The following is a 17,756-nucleotide window of genomic DNA, read 5'->3' on the forward strand; positions in this document are numbered from 1 at the left end:
TAGCCAGGGAAAGGGTAGGCCCACTCAGGGACAGAGGTGGGAATCTGTGTGTGGAGCCAGAAGAAATGGGAGAGATACTAAATGAATACTTCTCATCAGTATTCAGCAAAAAGACTTAGCAGTCGATTTGACTAGGGAAGAGTGTGTAGATAGCCTGGATCATGTTGAGAAAAAGAGGAAGTGTTAGGCGTCTTGAAGAATATTAAGGTGGATAAGTCCCCAGGGCCAGATGGGATCTACCCCAGAGTACTGAGGGAGGCAAGGGAGGAGATTGCTGGGACCTTGACAGAAATCTTTGTATCCTCACTGGCTACGGGTGAGGTCCCAGAGGACTAGAGAATGGCTAATGTTGTTCCATTGTTTAAGAAGGGTAGCAGGGATAATCCAGGATATTACAGGCCGGTGAGCCTCACGTCAGTGGTAGGGAAATTATTGGAGAAGATTCATCGTGACAGGATTTACTACCATTTGGAAGCAAATGGGCGTATTAGTCAGAGGCAGCATGGTTTTGTGAAGGGGAGGTCGTGTCTCACTAACTTGATCGAGTTTTTCGAGGAAGTGACAAAGATGATCGACGATGGAAGGGCAGATGGATTTCAGTAAGGCCTTTGACAAGGTCCCTCATAGCAGACTGTACAGAAGGTAAAGTCGCACGGGATCAGAGGTGAGCTGGCAAGACGGATACAGAATTGGCTTGGTCATAGAAGACAGAGGGTAGCAGTGGAAGGGTGCTTTTCTGAATGGAGAGCTGTGACTAGTGGAGTTCCGCAGGGATCAGTGCTGGGACCTTTGCTGTTTGTAGTATACATAAATGATTTGGAGGAAAATGTAACTAGGCTAATTAGTAAGTTTGCAGATGACACTAAGGTTGGAGGAGTTGCAGATAGTGAAGAGGATTGTCAAAGGATACAACGGGATATAGATCGGTTGGAGACTTGGGCGGAGAAATGGCAGATGGAGTTTAATCCGGACAAATGCGAGGTAATGCATTTTGGAAGGTCTAATACAGGCAGGAATTATACAGTAAATGGCAGAACCCTTAAGTGCATTGACGGGCAGAGGGATCTGGGTGTACAGGTCCACAGGTCACTGAAAGTGACAACGCAGGTGGATAAGGTAGTCAGGAAGGCAAATGGCATGCTTGCCTTCATTGGCAGGGGTATTGAGTATAAAAACTGGGAAGTCATGCTGCAGCTGTATAGAACCTTGGTTAGGCCGCACTTGGAATATTGCATGCAATTCTGGTCGCCACATTACCAGAAGGATATGGAGGCGTTGGAGAGGGTGCAGAGGAGGTTTACCAGGATGCTGCCTGGTCTGGAGGTTATTAGCTATGAGGAGAGGTTGGAGAAACTCGGATTGTTCTCACTACAGTGACGGAGATTAAGGGGTGACTTGTTAGAAGTTTACAAAATTATGAGTGGCATGGACAGAGTAGATAGTCAGAAGCTTTTTCCCAGGATGGAAGAGTTAATTACTAGGGGACATAGATTTAAGGTGAGAGGAGAAAACTATAGAGGAGATGTGCAGGGCAAATTTTTTACGCAGAGCGTAGTGAGTGTCTGGAATTCACTGCCAGAGGAGGTGGTGGAAGCAGGTACGATAGTGGTGTTTAAGAGGCAGCTTGACAAATACATGAATAGGATGGGAATAGAGGGATACGGACCCCAAAGGTGCAAAATGTTTTAGTTGACGGGCAATATGATCGGCGCAAGCTTGGAGGGCCGAAGGGCCTGTTCCTGTGCTGTACTTTTCTTTGTTCTTTGTGGCAGGACATAGAGTAATTAGGAATCATTTGGGATCTTGGGCTTCATTAATAATGGTATTGAGCACAGAAGCTGGGAAGTTTGAGCCTTTATAATGTTCTGGTCAGGCCATAACTACAGTATTACATCCAGTTCCGGTCATCATGATTTGGGAAGGACGTGAGGGTCCTTGAGAAAATCCTGAGGAGATTTACCAGAATGGTTCCAGGAATGGGGGATTTTAGCTACAAGGTTGGGTCAGAGTGCTTGGGGTCATTTTTCTTGGAGGAAAAGAAGTTGAGGGGAGATCTGATAGAGGGGTACAAGATTATGACAGGTTTAGATAAAATGGTACAAGGACTAGAGGACACAGCTTTAAAGTTTTGGGCAAGAGATACAGGGGGGATGTGAGGAAGAACTTTTTTACACAGCAAGTAGTAAAAGCCTAGCTGAAACTTACTGCCTATGAAGTTGGTGAAGCAGAGACAATTGATGATTTCAAAAGGAAATTGGTAGGCACTTGGAGGGAAATAAACTTGCAGGGCTATGGGGCTAGAGCGAGGGAATGGGACTGACTGGATTGTTCTGAGAACCAGCATGATGAGATGGGCCAAATGACTTTATCCTATGCCATAATGACTCTATAAATGCACAGCCAATATAGTACTGAAACAAGTAAATCTGGATGCAGCTTTGATCCCTGACCTTTGTTGAGTTAGCTGATCTCATCCAGAGAGGGCCTCTGCATCCTTGGGCTGGAGAGGGGGAAAATCAGCTGGAGTTTCCACACTTCGTTGTGCTGTTCCACGCTTTCCACTCCATTGTCAATCAGTGACCATCCCCCTGCCTCCCCCAACCCAATCTCTGTTGGAAAGTGCACTTTGGATATAGGATGAAGGAAATCGGTTTGCCAAAATGTCTAACACAGTTGAAAACCCTGTTGATATTCAATTTTCACATGAAGTGACCATAAAACTGAAGTACTGGAAAGCCACCAGTATGTGTAGAACCATATTTCAGCATGTGTCATATCTTGAAGAAGGATGGGGAAAAGAAAAAGAAATATTCCATTTTTAAAGTGTAATTTTTTTTTAGTGTCTTTACAAAACTTCTTTATCCTTAATTCTTCTAACTTTCTCTCATCAGCTCCTTACTTGGACTCTAGACTCACCAAATGCAATTGCAGTGGTGACCATCACCCCCGATTTCCATGGAACACGCCATGAAGGATTCTTTACGGGCCTCCGCAAGTTCACAAAATACTACGCATCTGTATTGTGTTTTACAACACCAGGCGATGGTCCCAAGAGTCCACCCAAGCTTGTACAGACCTACGAAGATAGTAAGTATTTGAGAACAGTTGTCTGACACTATGTAGCTATATTATTAAGACACAGCTGATGGTAAAGGCTGAGTTGTTCAAATCCCAGAGGGAAACTTGAAACATCTGTCATAACCCAATTTTGCAATTTGTATGTTTCGAGATGCAGGCTTTGAATTCAGTAGTAATAAGACCACCGAGTCTCAAGAGGTTTTCTATAAAACTAAACTAAACATTTATTAATACAAGAAAAATTGTAAGCCTATACATATGTCTACAATCTTACTACTATAGTAACTACAAAAATCCCTTAATTAATCTCTCAGTTACACCCCCGTTAAGGCAGCAGTAAAATTCATAGATTTAAAGAGACACCTGGCAAAACACAACCTGGACAGTCACATTCAAAATGACTTTCTTTCAGCTCTGGGTCCTTGCAAACAACAACTTGAGGCCTCTCACACTTGTTGAATCTTAAAACGCCTCTACCTTACACACAATCTCCTTTCTCCTTTATACATATCTTTCTCTTTGAATGTAAATTTTCCATTGTATTACTAGGTGCTTAACTTTACCTCTTCTAACAATAAAATCCTTTCATCCCACCAATTTTATTAGTAAGCTGAAAAAGATAAACACATTGCTTGGCGTCTTCTAGCTAGGTGCAAGATTTCACCTATTCTTTTGAATGGTTTATTTAAAAATGCAACTTGCCCCCTTGACACCTATGTTTCTAAACTTCCCCATGTTTATCTAATTACCTACTTCTTGCTATACATCAAAGCCTCTAGACCAGCTGGCTTTAATCCAATTAAAACACAGACATAGACACTGACACTACTCTATTTTTAAAAATAATTTCCAATAACATTATAGACATTAATCTTTTCATGACAGTATTAGACAGGTATTGAATCACATTCACAGTGATAACTGAAAAGGATCTGCGGCAATGTTGGAGTCAGTTTGAAGCCACATTCGGATGTCTAGCAAAGCATATGGTGATTTACCTTTGTTCATAAACTTAATCTTCACACTGGCTCTCCTTCCCAGAGGCTGAAGGAATAATTCTCTAATCTTTCTAGCAGAGCAATGCAACCCTGACCCAGAAAAGTTAAATGTGTAATTTGTGTAATTTAAATGGAGAGAGACTACAGAATTCTGCTCTACAGAGGGACCTGGGTGCCCTTGTGCATGAATCACAATAAGTTAGCATGTAAGTGCAGCAAGTAATTTAGGAAGGCCAATGGAACATTGATCTTTATTGAAAGGGGGATAGAGTATAAAAGCAGGGAAATCTTGCTACAGTTGTACAGGGCGCTGGTGAGAACACGCCTAGAACACCACCTTAAACATTCACTCCTTCCACCACGGATGCACAGTGATCGTAGTGTGTACCATCTACAAGATGCACTGCAGCAACTCATCAGCTCTTTGGACAGCAGCTTCCAAACGTGTGACCTCTACCAACTAGAAGGACAAAGGCAAGAGATGCGTGGGAACACCACCTCCAAGTTTTCCTCCCAAAGTGGTGGATGCGGTCCCAATTAAGCGGGCTGTTTTGTCCTGGATGCTGTCAAGCTTCTTGAATATTGTTGGAGCTGCACTCATCCAGGCAAGTGGAGAGTATTCTATCACACTCCTGACTTGTGCCTTGGTGGAAAGGTGGCTGGGAAGTATAGTTTGTTCTGGGCACCAAAGATAATGCCCCCCCCCTCCCCCCCCCCCCCCCCCAACAATATTTAATCAAATCAATTAGAGGATGTGGGACAAGCTGCCTGACAATTTGAACCATCCTGACTTGGAAATATGTCATCATTTCTTCATTGTCACTAGGTCAAAATCCTGGAACTCTCTCCCTAACAGCACTGTGGGTGTACCTACACTACATGGACTGCAGTGGTTCAAGAAGGCAGCTCACCATCAACTTCTCAACAGAAATTAGGGATGGGCAATAAATGCTGGCATAGCCAGCAACCCATGAAAGGAATAAAAAGCCCAAATCCATCCTTCTCCCTGGCAACTAACTGAGACTGAAACACTCATCCATGCCTTTGTTACTTCTAGACTTGATAATTCAATACAAGCCTGGCCTGCCTCCTACACTCCAACTCTATAAACTTGAGGGCATCCAAAACTCTTCTGTCAGTACATTAGCTCCCACCAGGCCCTATTTACCCAACACTCCTGTGCTCGGTAACCTACATTTGACTCTAGTTGAGCAACGTCTCATCCTTGTGTTCAAATCCCTCCATGGCCTTGCCCCTCCCTATCTCTGTAATCTCCTCCAGCCCTACAATCCTCTGAGATATCTGCACTCCTCTAATTCTGGTCTCATGAGCATTCACAATTTTAGTCACCACTGGTGGCCCTGGCTTTTCCTGCTAAGGTCCTAAGCTCTTGAATTCCCTCCCCAAACCTCTATCTCTTTACCTTTCCTCCTCCTTTGAGAATATTCCATAAATCCAGCTGCTTTCACTAAACATTTGTTCATCTGCCCTTATATATTCTTATGTGGCTCAATGTCAAATATTGCTTTAATACTTTTAATTGCTTTAACACTCCTGTCAAGTGCCTTAGGACATTTTAGTATGTTAAAGGTGCTGTATAAATACAAGCTGTAGTTGCATATCTTATGGCAGAAATTCTAACTTTTAGAACTCTGATGAGACCAACCTAACCTAAAGGTACAATAAAGACCAATATTCCATTGGCTTTCCTAAATTACTTACTGTACTTACTTGCTAACTTCTTGTGACTCGGGCATGAGGACACCAAGATCCCTCTGCACCACAGTTTTCTGTAGTCTTTCTCCATTTGAATTACACTAATTATACATTTAACTTTTAGGTTAGGTTGTATCTTTTACATGGTTGTATCTTAGCCATTAAGATAAAAGCAAAATACCTCGGATGTTGGAAATCTGAAATAAAATCAGAAAATGCTGGAAAAGCTCAGCAGGCCTTCAGAGCATTTTCTGTTTTTGTATCTTAACCATGGTGGGTGTACATTCCACCCTCCCTCACTTCCAGCAGAATTCAGGGAAGAACTTAAATGGATGGTAAATTAAGCAGGCCATCTCTCATCCTTAAATTCTAACTTCACCAGAAGGATGCATCTGGATTTATACCCCGTCAATCAGAATGTTGGGGGCCAGGTTCTTCTGTGAAACAGAGTATTAACACTCCTTTTCACTTTCAAATGTAAAGTACATTCTTCATATTAGCCTGTCAAAATCAACTCAAAAATGTGGACGTTATACTCTTAATACTTAACTCCCTTATGAATCAAAGATATGTCTAACTCGGCCCCAAATATATTCGGTGACCCAGCCTCTGCTCTGTGGGGTAGAGAAATCAAAAGATTCACAGCTCTCTGCAAGAAGAAGAAATTCTTCCTCATCACGGTCTTAATTGAGACACCCCATATTCTGAAACTATGCTCCCTAGTTTTCCCCCAGGAGGGGAAACAACCTCGCAGTAACTACCCTGTCAAGCCTCCTCAGAATCTTATATATTTCAATAAGATCACATCTCATTCTTCTGAAATCCAATGAGTATAGCCCCAACCTGTTCAGCTGTTTCTCATAAGAAACCCCTTCATCCCAAGAATCTTCTCCGATCTGCCTCCAATGCAAGTAAATGCCTCCTTAAATAAGGAGGCCAAAACCATACGCAGTACTTTTAATAATTATTTCATGGGATGTCGTCGCTGACAAGGCCAGTGTTGTCCATCTCTAACTGCCCTTTAGAAGGCAGCGGTGAGCCACTGCCTTGAACCACTGCATTATATCTTATGCAGGTACACCCACAGTGCTGGTAGGAAGGGACTTCCAAGATTTTGACCCAGAAACAGCGACGGAATGGCGATTTGGCTCCAAATATATATAGTAAATATCCAGAAGCAAAAAGTTCTAGACTTAAAATCTACATCCCTGGTGGTGCACCCTTGCACAAGTCCAGGAGTGCAGCCAAAGACCTTCACTTTTGGTTTTCAGAGACTCAAACATAGCCCATCCTCAGAGGAGGGCCAGTCAGTGAGGTGCTGGGAATTTCCTTGACCTTGGCCTGGATTAAGCTGAACAGCTAGATTGTTAGGCTCGATGAGACATGCCAACTCTTCCCTGCAGCGCCCCTTGGGGTCCAGGACCCTCTTTGTTTATTTACCCACCTTCACAATGACACTGGTGGCGCCAGAAGAAAAGGTTTTTGGCCTGATGGCCTCAACACTTCCTTGTGCAGCTAGCCCAGGCTTTGTTCCTACCTCTCCTGGTGAATACCAAAGCTATGCAAATGACTCTGGATACTTTGCTGGAGACAGGACCGAATATTCTAACAGACATTCCTCAGCACTTAGTTACATAGAATATATCGCAGAGAAACAGGCCATATGGTCGAACCAGTCCATCTCCTTATTTATGCTCCACTTCAGCCAACCTTCCTCATCTAACTCTTTTCGGCATAACCCTCTATTCCATTCTCCCTCATGTGTATCTAGCTTCCCCTTTAAATGCATCTGAACTATTCGCCTCAACTACCCAGTATGATAATGAGTTCTACATTCTCACTACTCTGGATATGAAGTTTCTTCTGAATTCACTATTTGGTGTCTTGGTGACCATCTTAAATTGATGGCCTCTAGTTTAGCTCTTCCCCAGCAAAGGGAAACAATGTGTCTACTCCATCCAACACTCCATTATTTGAAGGATCCTATTAGATCACCTGTGAGTCTTCTCCTTTGAAGAGAAGAGACCAAACTTGTTCATTCTTTCATGATGGGTATAATATTGTAGTTCTGGTATCATCCTTGTAAATCTTTTTTTGCACCCTCTCCAGTGCCACTATATCTTTTTTATACTATGATGGCCAGAACTGTACACAGTATGCTAAATGTGGTTTGGCCCAAGATTTGATACAAGTTTAGCATAACATCTCAACTTTTCAATTTGTCCCTTTAGAAATAAACCCTGATGCTTGGTTTGTTTTTTTACCTTATTAATCTGGGTCACTGCTTTTGGTAATTTGTGTATGTGTATACCAGAGAACGCTTTACTGCTCTACCCCTGTTAGATTAGTATTTTCCAAGTATTATGTGGCTTCCTTTCTTGTGCCACGGAGCTAAGACCTCATGCTATATTTTTATGAAATATATATATCAACATGGCTACCACCTAAAATTTTAAAAACTGGACAAAACTTTAAAAAGGCTGAAGCTGTGTCTGCCTGGAACCCTGAACAAGAGGAACTTTCAGGCAATATCTGAGAAGATGACACTTCCGTTACCCCTGAAGAGATGCTAACTACCCCTGTCGCTGCAGAGATCAAATTCAAAGGGCAATACAAAGGCCATCTACATTTCCTAAGCCAGACCTGGCCAACGGAGACTACTAGCCTGCCTCATGTAATACCTCATGCTTACCTACATTGAAATTCATTTGCCAATTATATGCCCATTATGCAAATTTATTAACGCTACCTCCGTGTTGTCTATCCACAAATTTAGAATTTAAGTCTAAATTAGTAAAAATCGTGAACAACTGTGATCCTAGCACTGATCCTTGTGGGGCTTCATTTTACACCTCCTGTCACTCTGAATAGCTACCCTTTACCCTTACATTGTACTCTCTGTCTAGCAGCCAGCTAGCTATCCATTCTATTACTTATCCCCTGACTCCACAGGCTCTGATTTTATACATTAGACTGTTATACTACTACCCCTACTCAACTCCCCATAATCCAAAACAGAGAGCCATGTTCATATTTAGAACAAAAGGGTAAAGGTCCAAAGGCAGACACCTCAATCATTGTTTCACAGCTTTTAAGCGAATATACAATATCTAGTGTGACAAATCCGAGAGTTTTGTCAATCAGATTGTGAATAAAACCTGAAACATTCTGATCAATATGGTGCAGTTAGCATAGTCTAGAGAGCAAAGACACATTTACGGAAACTCAATTATTTCTGCTAATTAGAGTTTCAGTGCTCCATCTTGTCATTGTGCCACTTCAGGCTATACACACCGTAGCCTCTTTTTGACATTTTGGCAGGAGGCCCATATTTTAATTCTGTTGCTCAATTAATTGGGGAAAATTAAAAGACAATTATTAATTTGGACAGATAGGACAAGCATTTGAAAGTGTAAAACTTGTTAAGCATAGGTCAGCAGCATTGTGAGTTTTGTGATAATTTGGACTTGCAGCTGTTTGTGCACACTGTTTCTGCAATAAAATTCTGAAGAGGAAATCCATGGAATCAGAGATCTGTTCCAAAGTTTTGCTTTCATTTGTACCTTGTGAATTTCAATCATGTATTTTCCTTTTCTCCAGTACAATACTTCAAATTTTTTCCCCCAATTTAAGATACACATTAGGGATTTGCACACCTTGTTTCTGAGCTGACTGTCTCTATGATCATACATTTGCACTTTTTATTCTGTTATTACTCTTTATTCTTTTCAAAAGGAGGTTTATCTGTTTTGATTTTTGTTTACTGTAATGCAGTTCTAAGCTTTGTTTTGTTATCCATTTCTCGATTTACATCCATTTACCATTGACGCTATTCTATTTCTGAAATAACGTGCTTTAACTGACAAAGTGGATGTGTTCAAAAAAGATTTATCTTGCAGGCGAAGGAAATATGAGAGCTAAAATAAATTGAAAAATGCAGTGTGATCCCAGACAAATTACTTTCACCAATCATCCATATAGGATAATTTGGTTTAAATCAAACTAGTTATTAAAAAAAGTTTTAAAAAAGATTAATATACAGCAGAAAGGTTTATGTGACAGACACTCTTGGATCGTTAACCCACAACTATTCGGTTGTGAACTGAGTTCTGGTAACCCTTCAATACAGACTGCCTAATACCCAATTCCAGCAAAACAAACCCTAGTTCAGTATTTATATATGGAAGTCATTCTTGACAATGTACTGTTCTATGATTTAATCTAGCACTTGTATGACGCAAGGAAAATAAAATAAATAATGTATTGTGCCACACAAAATATGGTTTCAGCAATAGTTTTATTTCTCCTCAGGATTGGTGCTGAAAATATTTACTGATTACATTAAAAGTGCAAATAGGATAAGTGACATGTGGGCAGTGGTTTATTTGAAACCACCTTGTGACATAGGAGGAATACACAGCCCTTGAATTTGTGGATTACATAACCTTATGTCCTGCAGGGCTATTTTTGCAGTAACCTACTGCTCCTTGTGATTTAACTACTGCAAACACAAGCCAGCCACTGTCTCTAACTATCACATTTAAAATTTCTACAGGACCGGGAGCTGTGGGGCACTTGAGTTTTACAGAAATACTTGACACCTCTTTGAGAGTCAGCTGGCAAGAACCGCAGGAAAAGAATGGGATCCTCACAGGTAGAGAAAAAAAGTATTTAAATTTATTTTTTGCTGAAAGGAGGAAAGTGTAAATCATTCAAGGCACTTTTCCTTTTACCTATACCTATCAAATTATCTGTAAGCATTCCAATTAGTTAAACCATATTGATTACTGAATTAGTATTCTAATTAGTTAAGCTCTATTCATTACAGAATTAGTAAACAATCAGCAACTGCAGTGTTAAAGTGCATTTTGTATTTTAAATTGGCTTAGACCAGAAACCAGGCCGAGTGTCCATGGAATGTGGCATTAGAAAAATATAAAGACCTTGTATTTGTATGGTACCTTTCATGGCCACCAGACGTCTCAAAGCACTTTACAGCAATGAAATATATTTGAGGTGTAGTCATTGTTGTACTATAGGAAACAGAATAGCCAAATGGTGCACAGCAAACTCCTACAGACAGCAATGTGATAATATATAATTGGTTTAGATAAGTAATTGGTTTATTGAAAAATCATCATGGTGGCATGTGCCGAATTGTGATGATGATGCAAATAAAATGAGTGATCATAGTTCATAGTTATAGACAGTCATAAAAATAAAGTAAAATTTTGAAAGGATTGCACAATTATGAACATTTCAGTATACAAACAACTGCAATACATTGCAAAACGCAGGTCTCCTTAATTTACAGAATAAAAATGAAATGGCTACTGCATTTTGTATTAAAGTCATAAGTTGACATTGAATTCATTAAATTCTCAATTGCTTACGATCTATTTGAGTTTTATGAAGCAGGGGATTGAGCTGTCTCGTAGACTATATTTTATATGGTTCTATATTTTATTTGTGGAATGGTGTCTTTTATCCTTAATTCCATCGCTCAATTACTTTCGTGTGGTTGTGGCAAGAGTGCAATGGGAAGTGGGATTCAAGAGTTTTCTAGCAAAGTCCAGATTGAGCTTTATCTACCTTTCAGCAAGGCAACACATATTCTGTTGTTCGATTGTCAGAGTAGCTTTGATACACGTTATCTAGGATCAGCTTCAGTGCTTGTTTCTGAATACTTTTAATTATGTTCACATGCTCTTTGGCAAGTCCAGTATTCCAAACCGGTGCTGTGTGTTCAACAATAGGTCTTATGTAACTATTAAACATAGTGAATAGGACAGTTTGAGATACATTGCGATGTTTGATAAGCTTGTGAAGTCTTCCATTTGCTCTCTCAAGCATTTAAGGCATTTGGTAATTCCATTTGAGATCACTTTGGATGTAGATTCCTAACAGTTTAATGCACACTTGTTATGCAATCTCAGTATCATCTGAAATTGATGAGGTGGGTGGGGAGATCAGGAACGTTGCCCATGTAAAAAAATTCCATAGCACTGCACTTTTGAAGGTTCAGTCTCATGTGAATGCCCAGCAGTGAATCACTCAACAAAGTGATTGCCCCTTGTATGTGAGATGCGTTGCCTTGATTACTCCAAGAGGGTCAGGTCATCCACAAATTTATAGCAAATCAATACAGGTATTGTTTACTGAAAATATAATAGAGCCTGATTTGGTTCCTTTGGGACCCTAGCAGGTAGCGTTATCCAACTGGATGTACTTGATTTTGTATTGAACACATTGTTGCCTATTGTTTGGAAAGTCCCAAGATCCAGTGTACACATGATGGACTCACTCCTAATTGAAGCAGATTGTTGATAGCAATGTTATGATCTAGAAGGTCAAATGTTTTGTTAAAATCAGTTAACACTACTGTTGATGGTGTTTTCTGTTTGCCAGCATTAAGATACAGCTGATTGAGGAGATCCATGAGACAATGGACTGTGATAATTCTGTTCTATTACTAAACTGCTGGTGAAATCTTTCATCACAGCAGATTAGATAATGATCAGATTATTTTTGTGATGTTGATTGAGGGATAAATACTTGTCAGGACACCGGAGATATCCCTTCTTCAAAATAGTGCCATGGGATCTTTGATGACCACCTGAAAGGGGAGTGAAGGTGTGTGGGGTCTTGGTTTAACATCTCATCCAAAAGAAGGGAATTGAACCCACAACCTTCTGACTCAGAGACAAGAGTGCTACCAACTGTGAACAATGGCTTACATTACAGTATTTGACAGCAAGGTGTGGACTGATCCAGATTCTTTTGTACACTCTTCCCCTTTAGCGTTGACACAGGTATTTAATGGAGCTGATTGGGTCTTGCCCACTAGTTTGAGAGCCGGCCAGAACTCCACATTGTGTCTTTTAGAGAAAGCCCGCCAAATTAAGTACCACTTGGGCACTTAACTGGGCAGTGATGAACCTTCCCAGGATTAAGGAACCCAGGGATGGAAGTCCCACCTGCTGAAAGCTGCCAGCCAATCAGAGGCTGGCAGTGCTATTGAACAGCAGCCTCCTGGGAGGTGGTGACTCACCTGAGACTCAGTATTGGTGCTGGACCCCAGGCCACAGGTGAGTGATGGCAGGAGGGGGATTGGGAGAGGGGATATGAGGAGTCGGGGGGTAAGGGCAGGGTGGGGGGATGAGTTTGGTAGCAAGGGCTGGAGGTTGTCCACCTTCCTGATGCCAGGTCCCTTGGGCAGGCATTGAGTGCCTGACAATGGGGACCCCTGTCCCCACATCCAGGGAGCCTGCTAACAAACCTGACATGGTTTGCTTTTCAGGCTTCCCTCATGGTGAGCCCCTGCCTGCTGTTGGGTGAATACTATTGGCGACAGGATAAAGTCCTTAAGTGGGAATTAATTGCCAACTTAAGGGCGTCAATTGGTGGAAGGTCAGGGAGGCAGTCCACGATCTTCCCACCACAGACTTAATTGGGGTGGAGATAGAAAGGTGCTGGGGTCTCCACCTGCCATCCTCCCACCTGATTAATGTCCAATAATCCCTTCACTGCCGCCAAACTCACCACAGGGTAAGGTATTAAAATTCTGCCTACAGAACCTACCCCTACCCCAGCCCCAGTGCTCCCAGACATCAAGATCCATCTTGGTGCCAAGTCTTTAATTCTGCCTCCTTAATGTTACTAGACTTGGGATTCAATCCTATGTGCTCTTGGATCATGGTATCAATTCCCTTTATATTCCCAGACCCAAGGTTCTCCCTTTAAACGCTTTGAGACCAAGATGTCATCCTTCAATACCATCATATTCCAGGATACCATCTCCCAGAGCCTGCTATTATTTTGCCAAGAGCCACAACCACTTTTTGACTTCTTCAAATCCATTGCATTTGCCTCCCATCTTAATTTGTATTCTTGGCTTTAAAAAAAGAGGTAGGAGATAAAAGTCTTGTACATATATAAAGAGCATATCATGTTCAAGGTTCTCTCTGGCAGAAAAAAAGCTGATGCTTTTTAAAAAAAAAAGTAGCATTAATTTTCTTGTATAGAAAGGGAAAGAACTTTGAATAAAAAGTTCTCCCTTTACTCCTTCCTTGCTCTTTAACTATCAGGAACTTTGTACATTTGGCACAACTATTGTTGGGATCCTAGGAGGTTTAATAAGTTTGAAGTGCTTTCAAGTATGCTGTGGCTAGGTACCTTATCAGACTCGATCACTACCAGCATTGCAAGACTCATTGGCCTGTCAGAAATATACTGAGAGTAAACAAATCCTCCAGCAACTGGATGAGGTTGGCTGATGCAGCTGCTGTGCAGTCTTCAATAGATTTTCTATTTTATGGAATTATGTCCAAATCTCTAAGCCAATGTCCATACAAGCATTATTTATTTGTATATTGTTGCTTGTATGTTCTTAGAACAGTTCATCGTCAGTCACTACTCGATCATTTACAATATGGCTCATCTAGTGCTCTTGATTTAATTGTTAAGCAATGTGTTGTTTTTCCTTTGTTCTTTTTTCTTAGACTTGATTTAAAAGGCAAGATATTTTTCATTTCCTGGCCTTGCACTCATTCAGATTCGCTTGAAAATGAATGTACATTTATGACCTTGATTAACGTATTAGTAATTGCATTCACTTTATAATCCACAGGCTATAGATTCAAGTACCAGTCTGTCTTCCTGATACTTGAAGTTGCTAAGCTGAATTGAAGTGAGTTCAGTCAGTTTTTGGCATTGATAACTTAAAGTGGAGCTTTCCTTAGTGGATGAAGAAAACTGACAAGTTCATAACTTTCATTTTCTATACTTAAAGGCTTGAACTTTCATTGAACAAGCCCACAGGTACCCTCTATTCCTCCCTCAGCGTTCTCTGACAGGCCCATTACAGCACACTTTTCTGTTTCTTCAAGAACAATAAACCAAACTATATCATCCACTCTCATTAACTTCACCACCCACTGTACTAGTTAGGAGCTGATTGCCTTTCCATCCCACTCACCCTGTCCTCCGCCCGATGGGCTCAACCGCTGGATCAACTATCAATGACTGTTTTGTCCTCTGGAATGGCCACGATCAAGGTCCTTGCCATCCATAGCCTTAATGTGGATGATTATATTGACAGCAGCTTTGAGCGAAACTTGGGACACTTGCCCTTACTGAAATAACCCACCTTGTTACAATTCCTACAACCTGTCCTGTCCAAACCATTGCACTGGTAGCTTGGCCTTTACCACCAAGCGATACCATGGCCTCTTCACCAAATCCTTTATCACCTTCCCCTACATTACAACAATGACTACGGGCAGAATTTTGCCCTCGGATGGCGGGCGGACAGCCGACCCCCGTCACCGAAATCGGGCCCGCCGCCATTTTGAGTGGGCGGGCCAATTAAGGCCTGCCCAGCGTCCTGCCCGACAAGAAGCGCTATGCGCTTCCTGTGCGGTGGGGGTGGAGGGATTCCCCATCTGTCAAAGTGCGCTCTTTCACGCATGCACGCGAAAGAGCGCACTGCTCCCTGAGGCAAAGTCCTGTCTCAGGGAGATTAGTGACAGGTAAGAAAAGTCAAAAAATAGAAAAATTAAAAAATTATTAACAGGTCCCCCTCATGTGACAATGTCATACGAGATGGGACATGTTAATAAAAATGACATAAACTTTATTAGACTTTTTAAAAACGGACATGAAACCTCATCCTGCCAGTGGATGAGGTTTCGTGCTTTATCAGAAGCCCGCTGGGGCTCCTGGCCTGCCCACCGGCCTTAGGGTTGGACGGGCAGGTCTTTAATTATCTTAATTAGCCTGTCAATGGCCTTAATTGGCCATTGACAGGTCGGCGGGCGGACAGCTGATTTCGCTGTCCACCCGCCTTCCTAAAAATTTAAAGGGACCGGGATGACGTCGGGGGTTCCTCCCGACGTCATCCCGCATCATTTTCCTGTCGGCGAGCGGGCCCCGCCCCCAAATTGCCAACTGGAAAATTCAAGCCTACATTTCAAAATTACTTTGGCAGCTGTGAAGAATTTAGGATATCCCCTCTCTGGCTAATTTCTAGGCTGAACCAGGTTGTGTAACCTCGGTAATAAAAACAGGAAATGCTGGAAGTATTCAGCAGGTCAGACAACATCTGTGTAGAGAGAAACAGAGTTAATGTTTCAAGTCACTAACCTTTCATCAGAGAGCCCTGTAGCTTGATTAATCCCTCCCATCACCCCATAATTAGCAACTGTGCCATCAGCCATGTAGACTCATTTGCCTAGAATTTCCACCTCAAGCTTTCCCCCCTTTCCACTTCGCTCATCTCCTTTAAGGCCCTCCTTTCTTTTCATTGGCTCTACATCTGTTTTTCCCTCATACTTTGTGACGTGCTTTGGGTGTATTTCTACATTAAAGATACTACATAAGTAAATTAATTATTACATCAAAATACCATTTAACAATATGAACATCAGGAGCAGAAGTAGGCCATTCAGTCCGTCGAGCCTGCTCTGCTATTCAATAAGTTCATGGCTAATATGTTTGTTTCTCAAATTCCACATTCCCATCTACCCCCGATAACCTTTGGTTCCCTTGCCTAACAAGAATATATCTATCTCCGCCTTAAAAATATTCAATAACCCTACCTTCTAAGGCAGAGAGTTCCAAAGTCACACAACCCTCAGGAGAAATTTCTCCTCATCTCTGCCCTAAAAGGGCAACCCCTAATTTTGAAATAGCGCCCCCTAGTTCTAGACTCAACCACAAGAGGAAACTTCCTTTCCATGTTCATAAAATCATAGCAGAATAATACCAATGATCCAGAAGATCTGCTAAAATGCATTTTATATTGAATGTCACATTTCATTGAAGGAATGATAATAAAAGCTAGTGGGAGTGGCGCAGGTTAATTCACTCTTCCTTTCTGAGGAAGTCTGTCTGAAAGTCTCACTCTGAAAGTCTGCACATTAAATTCACAATATCATCATAGAAGTAGTTAGACACCTCATGAAGGGAAAACGCACTCGGATATGAAAATGCCATCAAACAAGCGAAGTCCAGTTCTTACTTGTAGCAGTACAATATCCTTAATTTCATTGCACAGTGCAATGAAGTGGTACAATTCATATTTAAGATTCTCAATATACACAATCCTCACTTTATCAAGGAGGGAGAGTAATCCCAAGCTGTTTTGAGCAGCTGATTGCATTGGCAGAGGCCAAAGATCTAGTTGCTCACTCACTAGATTGGCTATGTCCTGAATGTTGCATTGGAATTTAAAGAGAATGAAACAGAATGTACTGCAGGGATGGGGGGGGTGCAAATTTATTTGAAAAGGTTGATTCTGCTGCTATTAAGTTATAAATATTATTGAGTTGGGAATTTATGTAGTTCACTCCTTTTAAAGCTCAAATCATCAAAATACCTCAGCGAGGTCTATCCTTTATGCCAATGTCATCCTAACTCACTTAGCCTGCCCATATCAATTTCAGGGTAATGGATTGAAAGCAAATACTAATTTATGAAAATAAAGATCTAATAATGGAGCAGATCAGCAATTAACCCTCAAGTCACAAGCATTTTAGTAATTCAGCAAAATGTTGCTAAGGTAATTGAGATATTAGATGCTCTAGTATGTTACAGAGCAATAACCGGTGCAACAGCTATGTGGAGGTGGAGAAGATTTAATTGTTGAATTAATAACCATTCATACATGTTGAACTTTTCACAAGAGTGCCCTAGGAAGAGATGTAAATGCTTCATGTAAAAATGTATACAAATCATTAGTCACTACCTTTATAAGATATGTTCTTAGATTTGAGGAGAAGATTGGTCTTTGTACTCTTGAACAGGACATTCAGAACATTTGAAAATATAATCAAAACAGTTAGCTCCTTAATCTTCTCTTATTGAGAGGGCTTACATGGAGAGGGCAGCTTCTACATATTGCAGTGTTCCTACCTAGATATGCACTTCACAAATCTGAGTACATTGTCTTGTGTTCGGACAGCT

At 41.3% G+C, this 17,756-nt stretch overlaps 1 protein-coding gene across 2 annotated transcripts in view; it reads left to right on the forward strand.

Annotated features, from left to right (window-relative positions):
• Positions 1-17,756, forward strand: part of sdk1a (sidekick cell adhesion molecule 1a) — a 950,103-nt gene that overhangs the window by 724,334 nt on the left and 208,013 nt on the right. For both annotated transcript variants that reach the window (XM_078558601.1, XM_078558602.1), the window contains exons 19-20: positions 2,892-3,087; positions 10,348-10,446. In XM_078558601.1, the coding sequence (XP_078414727.1) occupies positions 2,892-3,087; positions 10,348-10,446 (295 nt within the window). The remainder of the gene's footprint in view (positions 1-2,891; positions 3,088-10,347; positions 10,447-17,756) is intronic.

Source organism: Cetorhinus maximus, chromosome 15 (assembly GCF_964194155.1).
Source record: "Cetorhinus maximus chromosome 15, sCetMax3.hap1.1, whole genome shotgun sequence".
Lineage (NCBI taxonomy): Eukaryota > Metazoa > Chordata > Chondrichthyes > Lamniformes > Cetorhinidae > Cetorhinus > Cetorhinus maximus.